This window comes from Cryptotermes secundus, unplaced genomic scaffold (genome assembly GCF_002891405.2).
Source record: "Cryptotermes secundus unplaced genomic scaffold, Csec_1.0 scaffold77, whole genome shotgun sequence".
In the NCBI taxonomy this organism is placed as follows: domain Eukaryota; kingdom Metazoa; phylum Arthropoda; class Insecta; order Blattodea; family Kalotermitidae; genus Cryptotermes; species Cryptotermes secundus.
The window spans coordinates 161,018-181,237 of record NW_019739940.1 but is presented as its reverse complement, the minus strand read 5'-3'; the positions used below and the strand labels follow the sequence as shown (position 1 = coordinate 181,237).

The 20,220-nt window shown below is 39.7% G+C and overlaps 1 protein-coding gene across 3 annotated transcripts in view; it reads left to right on the top strand.

Annotated features, from left to right (window-relative positions):
- LOC111872012 overlaps positions 1-19,634 on the top strand; it is a 39,984-nt gene extending 20,350 nt beyond the window's left edge. For 2 of the 3 annotated variants that reach the window (XM_033754479.1, XM_033754478.1), the window contains 8 exons: positions 549-784; positions 1,980-2,115; positions 3,393-3,449; positions 9,662-9,787; positions 12,712-12,838; positions 14,519-14,845; positions 15,474-15,819; positions 18,645-19,634. In XM_033754479.1, coding sequence (XP_033610370.1) covers positions 549-784; positions 1,980-2,115; positions 3,393-3,449; positions 9,662-9,787; positions 12,712-12,838; positions 14,519-14,845; positions 15,474-15,777 — 1,313 coding nt within the window. In that variant the 3' untranslated portion in view covers positions 15,778-15,819; positions 18,645-19,634. The remainder of the gene's footprint in view (positions 1-548; positions 785-1,979; positions 2,116-3,392; positions 3,450-9,661; positions 9,788-12,711; positions 12,839-14,518; positions 14,846-15,473; positions 15,820-18,644) is intronic. The other variant, XM_023865474.2, reaches the window with a different exon arrangement.
- The last annotated feature ends 586 nt before the right edge of the window (positions 19,635-20,220 follow it).

Genomic DNA, 20,220 nt, shown 5'->3' with positions numbered 1-20,220 from the left:
GGCATCATACCACAGAAGACCACCATGTGAACATCCATAAACATTTTATAAGTTTGATCACTCCCTAACTTCCTGGTAGCTCAGAACAGATGAAGGAATAAGGAATAAGTATAACATATGCAGTCACAGGAGTAAGACACAACACAAAGCACAATACACATGAAAGTAGGAAGAATACTCCGACAGAAGAAGATAGGTGTGAATCGCGTACTGAAATATGACATAAGGATAACAAATCCTGAACAGTTTTAACATTTTTAATATTTAAAATTTAGCAATATATATGACAAATATATATTTTAGTTATTTTAGTATAAAGACAACAGGGCATGCAATGCAGTAGTTCGACGTACATCGAAAAGCACCTGAAGTGCCGAAACATGTAGTGCAAGAGAGAAGAGTAAGGTGAATAAATGTATGCACTGTAAGACGGTCAGAATAAATCATGGACATAAATCATTGCAACAGGACGCTAAAATATAACATTAATAAGGAGTAATATGTAGTGGTGAGAGTCTGTCTCATGTTTCTGTTGCACTTACCGACAGTGTCAGCAGATGAGACTGCTTTGGGCCTGATTGTGGAGCTGACTGAAGCAAAGTTGCTGGAGTTGATCGAATCAGCATACCCAAACCCTGTAACTGTTGAGGAACTGGCAATGCAGCATGGCTGGAATGCAGATGCAGTCAGTGAGACACTAACCACTCTTCAAGAAAAGGGGCTGGTTCAGCCTCTGGAGCATGGGGCATTCACCCGCGCAGGACAGGCTGACTCTCATGTACAGGTATGCTTTCTGTTTTTAGTGGTATGGGTGTCCCTTTAACCAGTGGCTGCCTGAAAGCAACTTCAGAATTTAAAGTAAACTGATGAATAAAGCACACCAAACATTGTAATGGGTAGCATTCCTAGTTCATGTTGAGGAGGTGATAGGTGCAAATCTCACCCCATACACTGGCTATCCTGATCCTACTTCTATGTGGTTTTTTACAGTTCCTCCAGGCAGATGTTGGTGTAGTATTCACCAACTTAGAAGTTGTACTTGTTTTTGAATGTAATAATGAAGGCTTGAAGAAACTGTCAAGTGACTCGTCAGCCTTCCTAAATGCCATATGTATTTTAATGTGTGTACTCAACTATACTATATACAGGGTGTCCCAGGAGGAATGGACCAAACTTTGGGAGGGTGTTCCTTATGTTAAAGTATGCTGATATAACCCAAAACACCTATGTCCAAAGTTGAACAGTTACGGAGATAATGGCCCAAGAAAAGTGTGGTCTTCTGGCGGGTCCACGCACTGTACCTGTCAGCTGAGAGGCTTTATCTGTGTTTGTCCTTGAGTGCGATGATTCACCCTAGCCATGCTTATGTAGTTGGCTTATACGAGAACGCGCAGTCAGCACGTTACGTCAGCGCTTGCCATTCATGTGTCATGTTTAGTGCTTGGAAACCCTAAGGACAATTATGACATGGCGAGCGAGTATTTTGTACTTCAATTTTATGGCTTCTTGTCACTCACAAGTTAGTTTGATGTTACGTACATTATTAACATTACAGAATCCACATATTCCTGCCAGTTTTAATATGTATTTTGTAATCAACAAGTGTGCAACGCCGGTCAAAGTTTGACACTTCTCTGGCCATTATCTCCGTAACCGTTCAACTTTGGACATAGGTGTTTTGGGTTATATCGGCATACTTTAACATAAGGAACACCCTCCCGAAGTTTGGTCCATTCCTCCTAGGACACCCTGTATATATGTAGCTCAGGTGTGCAACATGAAACATAGATAATTAGTGGGCTTGGAAGTGTTCAGGTTTTATTGCTCCCAGAATTACAGGATTGTTACTGTGAAGACATTGTCCCTGTATTTCAAATGTACTGTTACATGTCATATTAATCAAAGCTCTGTGTTGTGTGTTTTTAATATAGTATCCTGTTGAGATCATCGTTCAATAAATTGTGGTTAATTTGCATCAGGTGGTGCGACAGATGCCAACCATGGCAAGCTCGAAACAGCCAACCATAGCTGTCATCACAGCACAGTACTGCGAGAAGCTAGCAGTCGATTCCATGCTAAGGAACAAAGAAACATTTGTTCGCTACACAACTGTTGGTAAGCATTCAGTGTTCATTAACCGAAGAGAAAACTGTCTCCTATTGAATATGTAATTGCCCTGTCAGGAGTATGCTGAGCCATTATGTTATTAAATTTTGTTTAATACATTCCCAAGAACAGAATTCTAGTCCACAGTGTGTAAGTGTGCGTGCGTGTGTGTGTGTGTGTGTGTGTGTGTGAGAGAGAAAGTTGTTTCTTCAGGTTCCAGAGATCAGCACACATTTATTTGTAATTCAATTGTAAGGGATGTTTTTGTTTTATTATTTTTTTTATTGCTAGTGGGGTGGGATTAAGTCCCTTGTACTGCGGCCACTTCTGGCCTATTGTACCAACCCCAGATGATAGGTGAGGGTGATTGTGGAGCAATTGGTGGAATGTAGATTGGCAGGGGAAACGGAAGTACTCGGAGAAAACCTGCCCCAGCGCCACTTTGTCCACCACAAATCCCACTTAAACAGACCTGGTTGAACCTTGGCTGCCACAGTGGGAAGCCAGCGACTAACTGCTTGAGCTATGGTGCGGCCTTTTTGTGTAATTACAATACCTCTGACAGTTGTGAAAGTCTCAACATGTTTATAGTTCTCTCTTAGCAGTGATTCTTTTTTTTTTTTTTGTTTTATGAATTGTCAAAATGAGATGCAGATATGTAAAGACACTTCAGAAAATGCCTTTGTTTATCTCATCATTCCCTTCATATATTCCACACCCATTTACCCATGTTCCTTTGTCAGCATATCCTTACTGAAAAATATATTAGTGCAATGACATTGGTAATATTACTTATGTCTGTGTGTTCCACATTGTATGATGTGATGTCAGATGGTCTACAGAAATGTAGTTCTCTGTGGTAGAGCTTGAAGTAAGTATTAACACACACCATGAATTTGGAGAGAGTCAGACGTTTTAGAAGAACCTGTAGGTGGAGGCAGTGCGTTCCTCCATAACATCAGGCTGACTCTCAACTCAGTGGCATTGCAACCCAGAAGACCAGGCTCTTCATTTTTGTTCTCATTTTATATTGTAATTTTCAAATTCTCACCTTGAACTGAAGAAGTCATTCTTACACATCCCTAAAACGAATCTAAAATTTAAAGTTAGGATTTGTTTGATATGATTTTCAAGGAAGGTATCCATAGAATGATGATGCAAGGGAAACACTGGATTGGAGGAATATCACATAAGTTTATTTTTGTGCCAACATGTAGGCATATTTGTCACCATGGTTAGGAATGCTGAGTTGTGAGTATATTTGTCAGAATGTTTTCTGAACTTAGGTGCATCACCTCATCAGCAGCCGGATTGTCCTCAACGCAGACATCATGTCAGATTTGGTAAGATGCTGCTGCTGCTGCTGCATCATGCTTCTGCTTCTCATTATTTTGTTATTGTTTGTGTTGTTTTGGTTGGGGTATCACGCACTGCTTCCCATCACCTCATTGTGACAGTGTAATTAATAGCCGCACATGCAGTAATCATTGGAATTTAGAAAGAAGTAATTTTTGTAACCAGTATTTTACAAGAAGCTGCCTTTGTAATTATTCATAAAGAGGAAAGTTTACAGGATTATGGTAGAAAAACATAAAACCACTCGGAAAGCCAGGTGTAGGTGGGAGATGAATAATATTAAAGTGGAAATTGCCGAAATTACTCATTTTTTCTGTATGCGGACCGCTTGTACAAGAGGTTTGTACAACCCCAGCCTAGGCTGTGAGTCAGCCATGTTGCATGTTGCATACTGCTCTGCTCTGGCTCAACATTTCTCCAAGGGTCTGGCAGGTTACAATATTGGCCATGTTCAGAAATTTTTAAAAAATATTTGCAGTGCGTATTAGCAGCTAAAATTTTGACAGTGGATTTTGTTGTGTGTACTCTTGCAGTGAAGAAAAAAATGAGGGCAGATTTTGATATGTCAGATCAGACCATTCCCTTGTTAGTCTTTAGAAATGCCCACTGAAGGAGAAGAGAAGAATATTTCCGCTGAAAAGAGAGGCAATAATGGGAGGGTGGAGAGAATTACACAGTGAGAAGCTTTATAATCTGTACTCCTCAAGAAATATAAGGATGATGTAATTAAGGAGGGTGAAATGGGGAGGGAGTGTAGCATGCATGGCAGAGAAGTAGAATGTGTGCAAAGTTTTGGTAGGAAAACTTGAAGGAAAGAGACCACAAGGAAGGCCTAGGCATGCATGGGAGGATGATATTACAATGGCTCTCAAAGCTATAGGATGGTTAGATGTGGACTGGATTCATCTGGCTCAGGATAGGGACCTGTGGCAGGCCCTTATGACCACAAAAATAACATTTGAGTTTCATAAAATTTCTTGGCAAGCTGAGTAACCATTATGTTCTCAGGAAGGACTCTGCTGCAGCTGGTTAGTTACCAGCTATTCTTAAACTGCAGTGTAGTTTTCTCTGATGATGAGCTCTCTCAGTATCCACAGGAATGTAATGTCAGTACCCACAGAGCAGACAAAGTACATGAAATAAAAGAGTACTTACTCATTTGTGACCTACTACTTAACTTATGTTCATTCCTAAAGTTAATGGTGACCTGAAATTACGTAAATTCAGAAGTTTCATGTCATTGTTACATTACTTGTTTATGTATGTAGAATGACATGAGCTTATGCAGTCATTGGTTTCTCATTTCCAATCTGGTTAATGCTCATTCTATTTTAGAATGGATAGTATTCAGAGTTGACTTTGATCAGAAGGTTGAAATTATTTAAGTGTTAGACACTCTTCATGAAGCAGCTGCACATTTTGAAATGTAGAAAGTGCTCCAGCATAGACTCCAGCAAGTTCCAGCACTCAGCACTCCAGCACTGCTTTCAGCTTTGCAGGTTAACATGTGGGGCAGGTGTTAATATAACGAAATGAGAGCTTCATGTCTGCCGGTATCTGAACTTTTCTTGAGGAAAAGTGAATGTTTGTGATTACTGTTTTTTTCTGGATTTTGTCCATCACTTGGTGTTCTGAGCAGAGCATGTTTCAACATACCTGTTACATCCTCAGTTTAGAAGTTTGGTACACACAGGCTCAATTGGCTCCAATAGAAGGAACTAGTCTTGGTTACTGGATCACTTTTTCTACCTGAGGATGGAAGCAGATCTGTTTTTGAAACATTGTATTCTGTTAGAAATACCATATAATGGATAAATCCAGAAACCTAATAATATTAAGTGTAATATTCCATTCTTTAGGAAAGCGAGTGCATTCTGCTTTTGGTATGTGGAGTAGAAAAGTGTGTCAGAGCTCAGTGATTTTTTTGTGGTGACAAGATTTCATGCACATTTCCTCATCAGAAGTCTTCTCTTTATATGTCTATCATAATATTTTTGTATAATAGTAGGATGCTTGACTCCTGAGTTGGGAGCACATTATGCAGCTGTTAGATAACCAAATGCAACAGGAGGTAATTGAACAGTTTCCTAGCAACCATATGGCAAAGAGCAGAGGTCTCAGAAAGGGTTCAGTAACCACATTAATAGGGACAGCTGAGCTAAATAAACTTCTAGTGACCACACAAGAAGAGATGATGAAAAGTATATTTATATGAGATGTGGATATGAAAGGAGATGAGTTCAAAGCCCCCAGTATAGGTCTGTATGGGTTGAGGTCACTGGTTGTGTGATGAAGGTGATTAGGTGGTAAGTTTGGAAACATCCAGCATGGCTTATGCCTGATTGATGATGTTACACATTCAACTTCTGCCTTGAAACCCAAAGGCAAGAAACTCTTGTACATACAGTAAATAGAAGTGTTTTGTGAGTTGTGGTGATGTCATCTGACTGTCTGTGCAAGATCACCATGACTGCACAGTATGTAGACTAGATTAGTTGGGTACAGATTAGGACAGAGGAATACAGAGTAATTGAAGATGAAATAGCAAGAAGACTCCATAATGATTTGAAGCACTAGTTTCTGTGTTGAGATCTGTCATGAGGAGACGACTAGTGAAGACAGAGGATCCTAGTGCGTGTGTAGTGGTGAGCTGTAAATTGTGTAAATCAGTGATAGCGCTCTTTTAATTGTAAGTAAGAGAGAGAGAGTTTAACTGAAGTGCTAATGTCCTAATTAGAACCCATTATTTTCATCATGTGCAACCCCCGCCCCCCGACACGTGAAAATATCAATACCATGTACAAAGCCTTGCTGATAGAAGATATATCTCACTCATTGGCAGGGCAATTGGTACATACAACAGCATTCATGACATTGTGCAGCAGTGCTGGCGAGGGAGTGCATTTCACACATTGCATTGTTTTGCATTATTTTTTGAATACCATAATCTGAAAGAGGTCTGGAAAGGAATTGGGTCTTGCCATAGTTTATGTCCAGGGTGTTGCAATAAAAAATTCATTTAATTATTTTAATTTAAAAGAAGTACATCAAATTACCTAAAGTTATGCTTTGGAGCAATTGTGAACCAGTTCATACCAGTTCTTAAGAAATCACTGGTTCTGATTCATGATTAAAACACTGTCCATGTAATAGATTTGATTCTGATTCCAGTTTGGCAAAACTGTGTGGTTCAGTTCAGATTGGTTCAGAACCTGGTTATATGTTAGGTTTGGTAAAACTGTGTGGTTCAGGTCGGATTGGTTCATAACCTGGATATATGTTAGGTTTAGCTTTTGCAAAACTGTGTTTCAGGTCAGATTGGTTCATAACCTGAATATATATTACTCGTAGGTTCAGCTTTGGCCAAACTATGTGGTTCAGTTTGAATTGGTTCAAAACCTGGATATATGTTGGGTTCAGATTTGGCAAAACTATGTGGTTCAGTTCAGACTGGTTCAAAATGTGGATATACATATATATATTAGGTTCAGGTTTGGCAAAACTGTGTGGTTCAGTTCAGATTGGTTCAAAACCTGGGCATATGTTAGGTTCATATATGGCAAAATTATGTGGTTCAGTTCGGATTGGTTCAAAATGTTAGGTTTAGGTTCAGGTTTGACAGAACTATGTGGTTTAGTTTGGATTAGTTCAAAGCATGGATATATGTTGACTTGTGAAAGTCTAACATGGCCTGTATGTTTGGTTTGCAGGTAATCTGATGTCTTTGTGTGTGTGATGAATGATGTACATACTCTCAGCTGCTGACATGTTAGTGAATTTTTTCTGTCTGTAATTGTCAGCTGGGTACTTACTGTGAGCTGCTTTTATCATCTGTTGGAAGCTGATGTGTTGTTTCTTCCCCTAACACTGAAGTTGCACATAGTTTTGATCACCCAGTTCTCCTGTTTGTTCCAGGGAAATCTTAATGCAAATGCTGTTGCAGGAGCAAAATATAATTCCATGTTTGAGGTCTCCTTGTTAACAGTCCTGTAACCCAGGTGTCAACTTTCCTAACTAATATTTTGTCTGTGCAGAACATGTGAGACTATGTGTATGTGATAATCACCCAGCACTTCTAATTAAAATTAATAATTATTGGTTTTTTGCTGTAATACTCATTGACGCTAGGCAGATGTTTGGACTTATATTCAGAAAGTGGGCAGCTCATGAATTAGCCAGGACTGAAGTTTTTCCTCAGTTCCTCCAGGCAAATGCCAGGATAATATGATAGAACAACAACCACTTGCATCCAGGCCAGGTCCTTTGTGATTCATAAGTGATCCAGTTGTGTGATGCTGTGTATTCTAAGCACTGACAGTGTTGTGAAATAAGAAAAAGAGTCTTGCAGTTCAGCTTATTATATTTGCTGTCAGTGGATCACATTATACAGGGTGTCGCAGGAGGAAAGCTCAGTATCCTGGGAGGTCATAGTATCGGTCATTCTAGGCAAAAAAGTGTACATGTACATGTGTCCTATTCCGAACGGTTTCCGAGAGAGAGCTGTTTCACTGTACAGAGAAGCAACATGCCATGTCCTTACACGAGTTGCAAGATGCATTGATGCTGACAGTGGAATTTTTGAAAATGTGTTATACAAGGTAAACTGTATAATTTTTGTCACTTGAACTATAAATACCGGTATTAGAAACGGTACATAATATCTCATTCTTATGAACAAATTTGGAACTTTACAGGGAAACAACTCTACCTCAGAAACCGTTTGGAATAGGACTCATTTACATACTGCTTTGAATGACAGATACTGTGACCTCGCAGAATATTGACCTGTCCTGGAATACTCTGTATAACCACAGAAATTTTAGTCATGGTAGATGATATGTGGACTGATATTTGAACCTGGAACATTCTGAATATGAACCAGGATTGCTACTCGCTGAACTGTGACATCTTAAGGCTATCAGATTAAGTAATTTAAACATTCCTGAAGACCTTGTGTGTGTTACTGCATTAGGTATGATAGTGGCTTCTGAATTTGCGTGTCACTCTGTAAGATCTGGTATAGGATTACACTTGTTTTAGAAGGTTACTCAAAATTTGTAAATATTGGATGTTTATGTTTTTGGGAGTCTGATGTATTGTTTTGTATGTATATATATGTTATGTTTTGTCAATATCTTGTTATCTGATCAGAGTTGACACATTTGTGTTGTTTCATAGTCAGTTGGGTATTGGATGAACTGGCTCCTTTATCTAGAAGTTTGTTAATATTATTCGTAACTATGGTTGCCATTAATTTAGCTATTCTTATCAGTAGGAAAACTATATAGAATAACTGTGATTGTCAATATTATGGATGTAATTTACATTTTTTTTCTGAGGAAAATCGTGGAAACCTCAGTATTAATAGTGGGTGAATTGGTCAATATTCGAATGAGCTACCTCCCAGTTACAAGGCTTGAGCAGTTCTGCTATGTCAATATAATTGATGGTTTATATTAAGGTTGTACTCCTGTACATTATGTTTGTAAGAAGCTGTTAAAATTTGTTTTTCATTTAGATATCTTCCATTTTGGGATTGGTAACTACAGAGATAATTTGTTCCCGGTATATTTTCAGATTATTTCTTATTGTATGTAAAAAATAGAAATCTATGGTCTTGCTTTATATTTAAAATTGAGGATGTTCAGCTTATTTGGTTTGTTGTTGAAGGTGGAACTTTCGCTGTTCTGTTACAGAACTAAATTTTAAATGAGAAGTAACTATTCATACAGTGATGATCTTCAGGCATGGTAAAAGTACAGATTTGGAAACTTGATGGTAGTGATCATGATTCTTCATATAGGAAGGCAGACAATTGCATCATTAGTGACTAAGGTCATGAAGATTTTAGAAAAGAATTGGGTCAGTACTGAATAAATAAGGTAGACTAAATAACTCCTGAAGAGTGCTGTTTCTTGAGATGTGATACCATGTAATCTTATATGCAGAAGTTTATGATGTTTCATGGGAATGTACTCTCTTCATCTTCATGATCCAAGAGAGGCAGCAGAGTGGGAAACCAGCAAGAAGTAGACACTGAATTTGGAAGCAGTACGTTCCTCCAAAAAGTCAGTAAACTTATACCAGACTACACAGTATCACATCCAAGATGACAGTGCTCTTCATAATCTTCATGGTGAGAACCTCACATTCAACTTTATACCTTTTGTTATTTGATGGTTTATTTTCTGCTTTGAAGGTGAATCAAATGTGTACACACTGGGTAATATAGGAGCCCACCGTATTGTGTGCACCAAACTGCCAAGTGTGGGTCACACAAGGGAGGCCATGACATCTGCAGGAAACACCACTACAAGGCTTCTTGGTAAGTCATCCATAGGCAGCTCTGACGAGTTCATAGTGAGCCTTGTGCCAACAGCACTAACAGACCCAGTAGTGAATCTTTGAAAAGTGACCCTTTAGTTCACTGTGTAAGCATAATAGTATGTGCTGTGGTTTTAATTGTTAGCAGTCATGTGGCATATGCCCAGGCTGATTGGTGAAGCATGTCTTTGTTAGTAATATTGTCACTTGTATTACTGACTATAGATGGGGTTTGGATTGAATAGAATTATTGAACACTCACAGGTAGTAACTATAAATAACTATAACAGTCTCACTGGTTTACACACTCTAAAGATTACTGTAGCTACAGCACATACAAAATAAAGTCTCCTGTGTCTTTGTTCACTAGGTGTTTCCTGCTAATGAATCTTAGCTGGTTAACACTTCACAACTAAGCACTCAACTACTGAACTGCCTTTTGAATTCTCTTATGAATCGATGAATGAATTCTTGGTTCTCCCTTCTATTTCAACTGCTTTGAATGATGACTGTCTTCGGAATGCCTTCGTTCTTGCCTGCACAGCTGGTCGTATAGTCTAGGAGTATGGAAGACAAACAGTTGTAGTTTGTCTGTGTAACTACACTGAGGCCATGGAAAGATATAGAGTAGTCTGATTTAGCAATAATGCTCTGGGCTTGCTTTCTAAAAGTCCTTGGTTCAAGTTTCAGCCTGGAGACTGTGTATCCTGACTGAGGATTGTCAGGGTTTTCCTGAATCCCCTGTAAGTAGGTTACTGGCCATTAGCACTTCCATCCACATCCTTTGCAATTCATTATCCTACCATTTGATGCTGTATAGTCTGGACACTTGATGGGCCATCGATCAGCCATGAAGATATGGAGCTAGTCAGTGGGAGCCTTGTGTTTTTTTGTTCTGCACACTTCTGACTGGTAGTCCAGTTCTCATTATAATGATTTTTGCTATGTGGACCACTTGTTTTATGTAGCCCCAGAATTTGAAAGTCTTGCAGAGTAAGTTCTGAAGATCAAGGCGTTTGATCTCTCCAACACCTGGAGTGCTCATTTAGTTCACGCATAATCACGTCATAATGTTGTGGGGCTCCATGAAGCTTGTCTCCATTTTGGGATGATGCTGTAATGTTTCAGTATATCCAGTTATGTGCCATTCCACAGCTTATGGTTATGTAACAATATGCCCAGCTGTTAATCTCAGTTATCGTGTCCCATATGATGAACTGTGCACTGATACTTTACCACTGTGAGTGTTTCTTTTTTTGTTCTTAGTGTTAACTATCAAGAAATAGTAGTTTTATGACTTCATCATGTATATATAATATCTTGCCAATCTACCAGGTTCTGATAGTATGCCAGTACCTAATATGTCAAACATAACTTCATAGGTAGCGTACTCTCTTTTGAGATGTAATGCTGTGTAGTCTGGTAGAAGTCTACCAGTGTTGGGGGGACTCTGTATCTTCAGGGTCGGAGTAATCTAATCAAGATACCAGAAAGAAGCAGGAATTATGGCTTGCTATTTAGCCCAGAAGATGGAGACAGTACAGTCTTCCAAAATGTCAGTAGACTTCTGCTGCTGGACTTGATGACGTTGGAGCCAAGAAAATAGAACTCTTGATAGTCACCACTGTGAGATCCTCAAATTCAGCATAACTTCATAGGTTCATGCTGTCACCATTTTGCTGCATTTTAATGCTCCAATGAAGGACCCCAGTCCATGTTCTCCATAGCCAACCAGAAGGGCAGAGGTCTGTGCGAAGACCTTAATGAACCCTCCTAAGTTATTGTGACGAATGGGCAGACTTGTTTGCATGGAGAGATTGATTCCTCGAAACCATCTAATTTCAAAACATGGTTTCTATGGATATGGACATGTAAAATTGTAAACACTGAGAGAACCAGGCTATTGCTTGGCAATGGATACACGATTTCTGACACCATTCATGAAACACAGTAATGGAGCCCTTGGAGGGGGTGATCTCTATCAGGTTCTCAGGGATTTATAAAAGACAGCACGTTTATCAGTGTTTGAGGCGATGAAAAGGGAAGTCTCAAATCTGAGATGGTAATAGATGGTCTCGAGTACAAAGGGACTCGGACCGGAGAAGGACTGTGCTGGCAAACTCTAGCAGCATATACAAAAGACAGACCCGTCCTCTCGTCAGAGAGGGCGCCCACAAAAATCAAGACCGTAACTGTCAAACAGTAATAAAGATCTGGTCGCAACCCCCGATGGGTGCTTTATGCCAAGACAGACTGGCCAACTGACCGTCGGTCATAAAATGAGACTCAGAGACTCAGACTCAGTATTGGAGGGGACAGAGAGTGATCTGAAGGCTCCTAGAGTTGTCAGACAGTAAAATATGGTCACGAATCCTGTGGGACTTGGAACCAAGAAAAATTTGTGCTGCGGAGGACCAGCGGCAATTTAACAGTCAGTCAGTATTTGAGGACCCTTGTGGAGCCAGGGTTGAATACCTCCACCATAGCCCTGCCAGTCGTAAGAGGTGGGAAATAGAAGAGTGGGCCTCAGTTCACACTGTCTTGCCATTGGACAGAATGGAACTGCTGGGCCCTCACATTACCTCCAAGCAAACCAATAGGCGACAGCAGGAGTTTATGATGCCATGGAAACGGATGTTTTCCTATATTCTTAGACCAGCAAAAACAGCCCTTTCCAGACAGACAGTTATTCAACTTCCCACGTGCTCTCATGCTTATTCTGCATTGAAGATGGAGGCGATAGGTATGTTCCTCCAAAACTTTGGTTTACTTTCAGCGGACTACATGGCGTTATATCTCAGAAGACAGTACTCATCATCATCATCATCATCATCAGAACAGAATTTAGGTTGTCATTTGTTAGTCATCAGCATTAAGCAGTATGGTACACTTGTAAGAACTCTAAAAATAAGTACTTTGTTTCAGGAACATTCCAAAAGGTGGACTATGTGTTCCTGGTTGGAGTTGGTGGTGGTGTCCCCCATTACACTGACTACAGTAAGCATGTTCGTCTTGGTGATGTAGTAGCATCACATCCTAACAGCCCTAACAGGTAAAATGCTTATCCTGAAGTAACTAGTATGCCTTCACTTCATGTCCCTCCTTGTCCCTACCTGCAGGAGTGAAGACATCCACTTTGAAATGTGTTTGGTCATAGGGCAGGATTCCATTTCCTGCTAGTGACATGGTTGTGTTCAAGGTGGAAGGATGTAGACCGAGGGTGTTTGAGAACAGGGTGCTGAGGGGAATATTTGGACCAAAGAGAGACATAATAATAGGAGGCTGGAGAAAACTGTTTGGAGAGTTTCATAACTTGTACTCCTTGCCAAGTATAATTAGAGTGTTCAAGTGAAGGAGGATGAGATGGGCAGGGTATGTAGCACAAATGAGAGAGAAGAGGAAGCATATAGGATTTTGTTGGGAAAGCCAGAAGGAAAGAGACCACTAGGAAGCTCTAGACATAGGTGGTATAATTAATATTAAGATGAATCTTAGAGATGTAGGATGGGGTGGTATGGACAGGATTAATCTGGTCTAGGATGGAGACCAGAGGAGTGCTCTTGTGGACATGGTAATGAACTGTAGGGTTCAATAAAATGTTGGGAAATTTTTGAGTAGCTGGGAATCTGGTGGCTTCTCGAGAAGGACTCATCAGGTTCAGGTAGTTAGTTTGTGCATGGATTCTGCTTGCCAAGTGTTGAACAAGAACTAGACCAGAAACATTTATCATGGATCACAAGTTTCTCATCTGCAGTCATCCTTCATGCTTCATGAGGGGCCATTGAGTAGGCATGAAGCAGGCACTCATCAGAAAATGAGTCAGTAAATTCAGAATGGTTAGTGAAAGTAAATATGAAGCACGTGCATTGAAAGGTGGCTTGTTTGGCCATCAGTCTGGGTTTCAATTGCGAGAGGCTGGATGAAGTTACCTCCAAGGTGGGAAATGTTTAAATTTTGAATTAACCGATCTGAATGTTGGTAGGTGAATACAGGACTTGTTGGTCTTGAAATAAGACACTGGACTCTCATTCAGAAGGTTGTGAGATCAGTCATGTTGCTTTGGTGTGTGGTTTTTTCTGCTCACAGATTCAGGAGCTCAATGAGTATCAGTTCCCCCTCATCCTGTGGTTTAGATCACCTGTTATGCTGTAGGTTCAGCATTACCTCACTGCCATCTCATACTATGGGAAACAGAATCTGTTCTCTGATATGTATTAAGAAATACTTGGTCCCCTCCTCCTCATCATTCACAGTCCAAGTTAATCTAAGGTTCCTTGCGCCATCCAGCATTCAGCTAATGTAGACTATATCTGGAGGCACAGACAGGTAACAGCAAACTTATCAGTAATTAACAAGGACATAGCAGTAGATATGTGTCTGCAAACATTAAGGAGAAGTGGGGATGGAGTTCATGTCTCTCCATGTTCCTTTTGTGGGCAGAGATCCAGAAAGGATTGGAGTATCAGACAGTGATGACAGAATCTTTATATTTGCTAGCCAGACGGTTTATACTTCTAGCTGTTAGAAAATAAAAATATTCTCTCTGTTCTGAGTGAAAGTAAGGTCCTAATTAGTGTACAGTTTGTGTTCGAGATACTATATTTGTTTTCTTCTTTCAAGGTGTTGAACAATGTACAGTTCATCTTTGAGATATTATATTGTACTTTTTAAGATGATGAACTTCTGTGTTCAAGATACTGTACTTATTTTTACTGTACTTTTTCCATTCCAGTTCTGTCTACATTTACTGTGAGAACGCAATTTCAAATTCAGATGGAACTTACGAATTTGAAACAAAGGATTACAGTCCGCGGAATCTTGGCCTACAAACGATCGTTTCAAAATTGAAAGCAGAATCAGAAAGAGAAGGAGGCAGCTTCCCCTGGAAGAAGTACCTGGCTGAAGCAGTTGAAACATTACAACTAGACACTAGTGAGACAGATTTCTCGAAGCCTCCACCTGACTCTGACAAGCTTTACATGGCTATAGGACAGCAGGATGTGATAGAAGTGGCTCATCCCTCACCCCTTCCAGGCAGTGATGTCCCCACAACACACAGGTGCTACAACTCACGTAAAGTTTTGGTCTTCTCAACCACACCTTTCCACTTGGTCCTGTTCTGGACTGTTACCTTCCACTTTGTGCCTTCATCTTCTTATTGTCAGCTGTAGCATCATCCTCCCATCATATTTCTTGTCTGCCCACTGGTCTTGTACGTAATGGTTTCCATTAGTACAGGCTCTTAACTGATCTCTTGGTTGACATTCGCTCTACATGGTCAAGCCATGAGAGTCTTTGTGCGTGTATAAAATTCATTATATGAGGGGCAGTCAAATGAAAACGGGTCAGAAGCCAAACATATTAAAGAACATTTCTTACCTCAAAAGTAATCTCGAAGACTGTTAATACAGTTATCCCACTGGGAGATAAGACGGTCAATCCCATCTTTGAAAAAGCTTGTGGGCTTGTATTGTCACAATGGTGTGTACGGAACCATGACTTATTCCCATCAAAAGACTAATTTCTGTGACAGTCCGCAGTGACATTTTTTAAACTTAAAAATGGAGTTAATAAAAAAGGTAAACATTATGAAAAGAATGAGTCTGACAATACAGCATATTTGTATGTGTTGCAGGTACTGTGTTGGTCTCTTTTGAAGCCCTGTTTTGATTTTGTTTCTGTAACAGAGATACTGGTTGTCCTGTTCTTCACCTGTCACCCATAGCATCAGGACGAGCCATATCAAGAGATGATCGACTGCGACAGATGTTCTCTTCGAAATGTGGTGCTTTGGCATTTGACTCGGAATTTGATGCTGTCCTTGATTCAGTACTGGGAAACTGTCGTGACAGTTTCTTGTGTCTTCGTGGTGTGGCAGATTATCGTGGTGATGGTTCTCGCCGTTCAGAGTGGCAACCTTATGCTGCCCTAGCTGCTGCTAGTGTCATGAAAGCTGTCATTTGTGCTATGGAGCCTCCCCAAGACAACTGAATGTCCTTTGAACCTCACTTCTGTCTGCTGGCAACTTTGCAGGTAAACAGAAATAACAGACTTGCAGCACATTTAATCACAGCAGAATATTATGAGGCTTGTCAACCCCTACATTTTGATCTGTTATAACATTTTGGATCTTGAACTATGTTACAATGAGCAAAGCTTTTAATTACATGCCATCAAACTGTGAACTTATAGCTCCTCAAGGTTCTTTTTGCACATTTGGTTATTCTCTTACATCTTTCTCACTCTTTTGGCTTTTGTGTAATAGTTGCCAGATGTTATTGTGGCTTTTCTACTTCTTTATCCTGTCACTGTATTTACTTAACTGCATGGTGGGGCATGGGGCTTTTGGTTTTTGTGTAGTAGTTGCCAGATGTTATTGTGGCTTTTCTACTTCCTTATCCTGTCACAAGTACTGTATTTACTTAACTGCGTGATGGAGCATGGCTGCTTTGTACACAGAAGTTATTTATTTCATAGACTTGAAGAAGATTGTTATAATTAGTGTGAACGTACTTCTTTACCCTATAACCAGTCAGTTGCTGGGTCAGGTATGAAGCCCCAAACTTAAAGGTAGGACATGATAGTGTGCTACCAAGTCAGGGCTATCACACACACCTTAGAGGGTGTTAATTAATGGGTATAAAGAGGCAGTGGAATGATGTTTAGCAGGGGAAAACTGAAGAAATTTGGAAAAGAAAAAACAACCTTGTAAGATTTGAGGTTTTCATGGTGGTGACTATGAAGTAAGCCCCTGCTTCATTGCCATTTTGTTGGTCATGAATCCTGCATTGAACCCAAGACTCAGCAATGAGAAGCCACCGATTGCCTGAGTTAAGGCATTGCCTGTCATGAACATGTAAAGAGACACACAGGATGTAGGGATCCTTGACCAGTTTCTACGTGAGCAAAGGATTTGATCAAGGATTGAACCATATTAATTGATGTCCTATGAATATTTTGTTTAGTTTTCTTTTTGGCTCTCGTATTCCATAATGCCCCATCATTTTTGAGACTGAATGTCATTGTAAATTTATTCTTTCATGAATTCATAAATAATACCTTCCATCTTTATCAATGTTCATCTCTAAATATTTGTAATTTTTTGAGTGTTTTATAATATTGCTACCGCACAGGAGTAGACTTTGTTCAGATTTGGAAGTTTATAGATTTTTCTTTTCCTTACTTTCTTCTTCTTCTTCTTCTTCTTCTCCTCCTCCTTCTCCTCCTCCTCCTCCTCCTCCTCCTCCTCCTTTTGCATGTAATGGCAGGCTCCATGCTTCATACTATCATCATTATCATTGCCACCATCTGCTAAACAGCTCTTTTTGAGCCGTAGCGTTCATTAGAAGATTCTGCCAGATATGTCTAGAGCATCTGATTTTTGTCTTTTTGGATTTTGCAATGACCTTGTTCTGTAAAGAAACTACTTTCTGCAGAGCAAGGTCATTAGCCTTGTGTTCAACCCCTAACCTGTCTTCTTCATATAGCAAAATTACCAGTAGGTCCTCTGCAAAATGGAGAGACTACACTGAAGTGTTCCTGATGGAAGACCTGTGCTACAGTGCTTTTCTTTGCATTTCCGAAGTACATTTTGTAAGTATATTCTAAGCAGAAAATTGTAGCATGTGGTGGTGTAGTGGTTGGAAGAGGATGCCTCAGAGCTTTGAGAGACTTGCATTTATTTTAAGCCCTATGAAACGTTGCATAAATATGTTTAGTCTGGAGATCCATGGTTCCAGAAGAGCCACAGCGCCAGGACCATACTGCGGCTGGAATGATTAGGTCAATTTAAAAATCCATTGACCTCATTGGGAATGAAACCTGTGACTTTCCAGCTCGTAGCATAGATCCTCAACCAACTATGTTGCCGCATGCCCCTAAATGAAATAATAATGCACTTAACTCTCGATTATCTGAGGTCATGGTGGGGATGGAAATCGCGATTAATCGAAAACCCAGTTAAGACAAATTCTATTAAAAGTAGTACTGTAATACTGTACCTTCATAATACTATAGGCCTACCTGTATTTAAATTTATTCAACCTCATTTTTATGTCATCTCATGGCCTATTTAATACATTTTTTACATTACACCGAAGTATGAATTAGTTATTTCAATCACAGTGTTCAACAACATCCAACACTTAACACTTAAAAAAATTTAATATTGTCGTTTGCTTTTTCACGGCATTTTCCTTTTTACTGATATCCGTACGTAATATTAGCTTGTCACTTAATAAACTGTTCTCTTCACTCTCAAGATAGTCTAGTAAGCATTCCAAATGATTAAGAGCAGCATCATGTGATATTTTCTTACTAGCAGCACTGTCCACCTCTTCCTCATTCTCACTTTCTTCCTGCTCTTCTGACTGCACCCCCACTGAACTTATGATTTCGTCACTGCTTAACATTTTGAAGCCCGGCTCATATGAGTTTCTATTGAATACTTAACACAACATTCTTCCTTTTAAACCCTGATATTTTGCTAACGCCCTTGAAGATCGATACAAAGAGACTAACTGGGGCAGTGTCTGTCCTTGAAACTTTCCACAAATCCTTGCATTCTTTCACCCCAACCCTAGAATTTTGTGTTAGCAGCATAATGGGACCAAAAAATGCAGAGCTCGGATCACACTAATGCAAAAATAGTGTTACAACTCACCATGTGAAACAAAAGTGAATGAATATTAAACAACATATAAGCCTCAAAAAAGCCCCAGTTAAGCCGCAAACCGGTTTATCCGCCCCCGGATAATCGAGAGTTGAGTGTAGTTGAAACTGAAAGATTAATGTAGATGTACAGACAAGTAGTTTTGTGATTGTAATGTTTAAGTGAAGACTTTGGTTCTGTGTTTCAGGTCTTGACCACTGACCCGGTTACCTGCTGTTGCAGTCCCATTACTCAAAATTGCTTATTGCCTCAATGGAAAAAGTTGTAAAAGTAAAGACAGAAATATGAGGGGAGAAAATGAAGCTGATTACTTTGTTCTTGAAAATAGAAGAGTAAGCTGTGTGAGTGAACATGGGTATCACATGTCCTGTTTGTTCATAAGCAGCAGAAAATTGTATTCTGTGATGATCAGAATTTGTAGCAGAAGTCGCATTCTTGAAGTTACCTAATTCTTGTCATGGCGCCTAGGAGGACTTTTCATAGTATTCACTTTTACTTACATATGTACTGTAAGTATTTGTGCTGTACTGCAGTCCCAATTTTAAAAGTAGCTATATTGTACACAGGTTATTTTCATTCATTTTATTGGGTGATATAGTATATTAGTTGTAGTTCTGTCTGTGAAGGTAGGAAATTGAAGAATGATACATTGAACATTTTTTTTTTGCACTGGTTAAGTCCAAATATTAGGCACTATAGTAGAGGTAATTCCATGTGAGATTGACATGAGTTGCCATGAAGATATCTGTTGGCTTGGTGTAATTATGATTATGTTACTTATAACGGGTTGCATCAGATTAACCTGTACCGGCTGTATGTTGCACCATTGTAAAGGTGCATGTATTCCTGTTCAGCTGGCCTAGCATTGCAGTTTTTCAGTACTGACAGCATTATCCATGAGTTAAAATATGACTGCCAGCCCCATAGTGCTGGGGAAATTAACATCCCTTTTTTCTGGATGATATTAATGGTGATGATGGAATGGTGTCTGACTCTAATAGAATTAGTTGCTCATATAAATTAATCTTTACTGGTGCTACAGCCCTGTGTGGGTCTTGGCCTCCTCCATAGTCCCCCTCCTTGGTTCTCTGGGGTGTTCATAACAGTAAGTTTTTCCAGGGTGGGTCATTAACACCACTCCCAACCTCCAGCTTGGAGGACCAGGGACTGCGCTTTGTCTGGCATGGGTGGCTCTACCAGGAGTGCAAGCCTCCACCCCATGGTAAGGTGGTAATCCTTGAAGGGGATATAAATTAATACCTTTGTCAAATACTAATTTTTTTTAAAGAGGGTGGAATTATTTATGAACGTACACACAAAATCTGTAATATATCAATATTTTTCTCTTCTGTTGCAGTTTTTTGGTATTGGGAAATTTTAATAGTTTAACGTATAATTTAATTTATTTGACTAAGGCATAAGTACTCCAGTTTGGATGTGAATGTAGGTTTCAAATATATATTGGACATGTTACTTAACCCTTCGACTGCCGGAATCTACCACATCATTATCTGTGAGAAAGCCAAAGTTGCTTTGGAGGTAATTGCAGTTGCACAGGAGGTCCCACAGTGGTTTTTAAACGACAGAAGGTATATGAAGAAAGTTGTCTTCTGGGTTTAGGCACCGTGTATTCTTCGTTTTGGCCGACGTTTCGGAGGAACGTAGCGCCTCCATCTTCAGAGCAGTTGAATAGCTGCGGAGAGCAGTAGCTGTGGTGATAGGATGTGGAAGGTGCTGCTTATATACGAAGTAGGCAGGGGGGT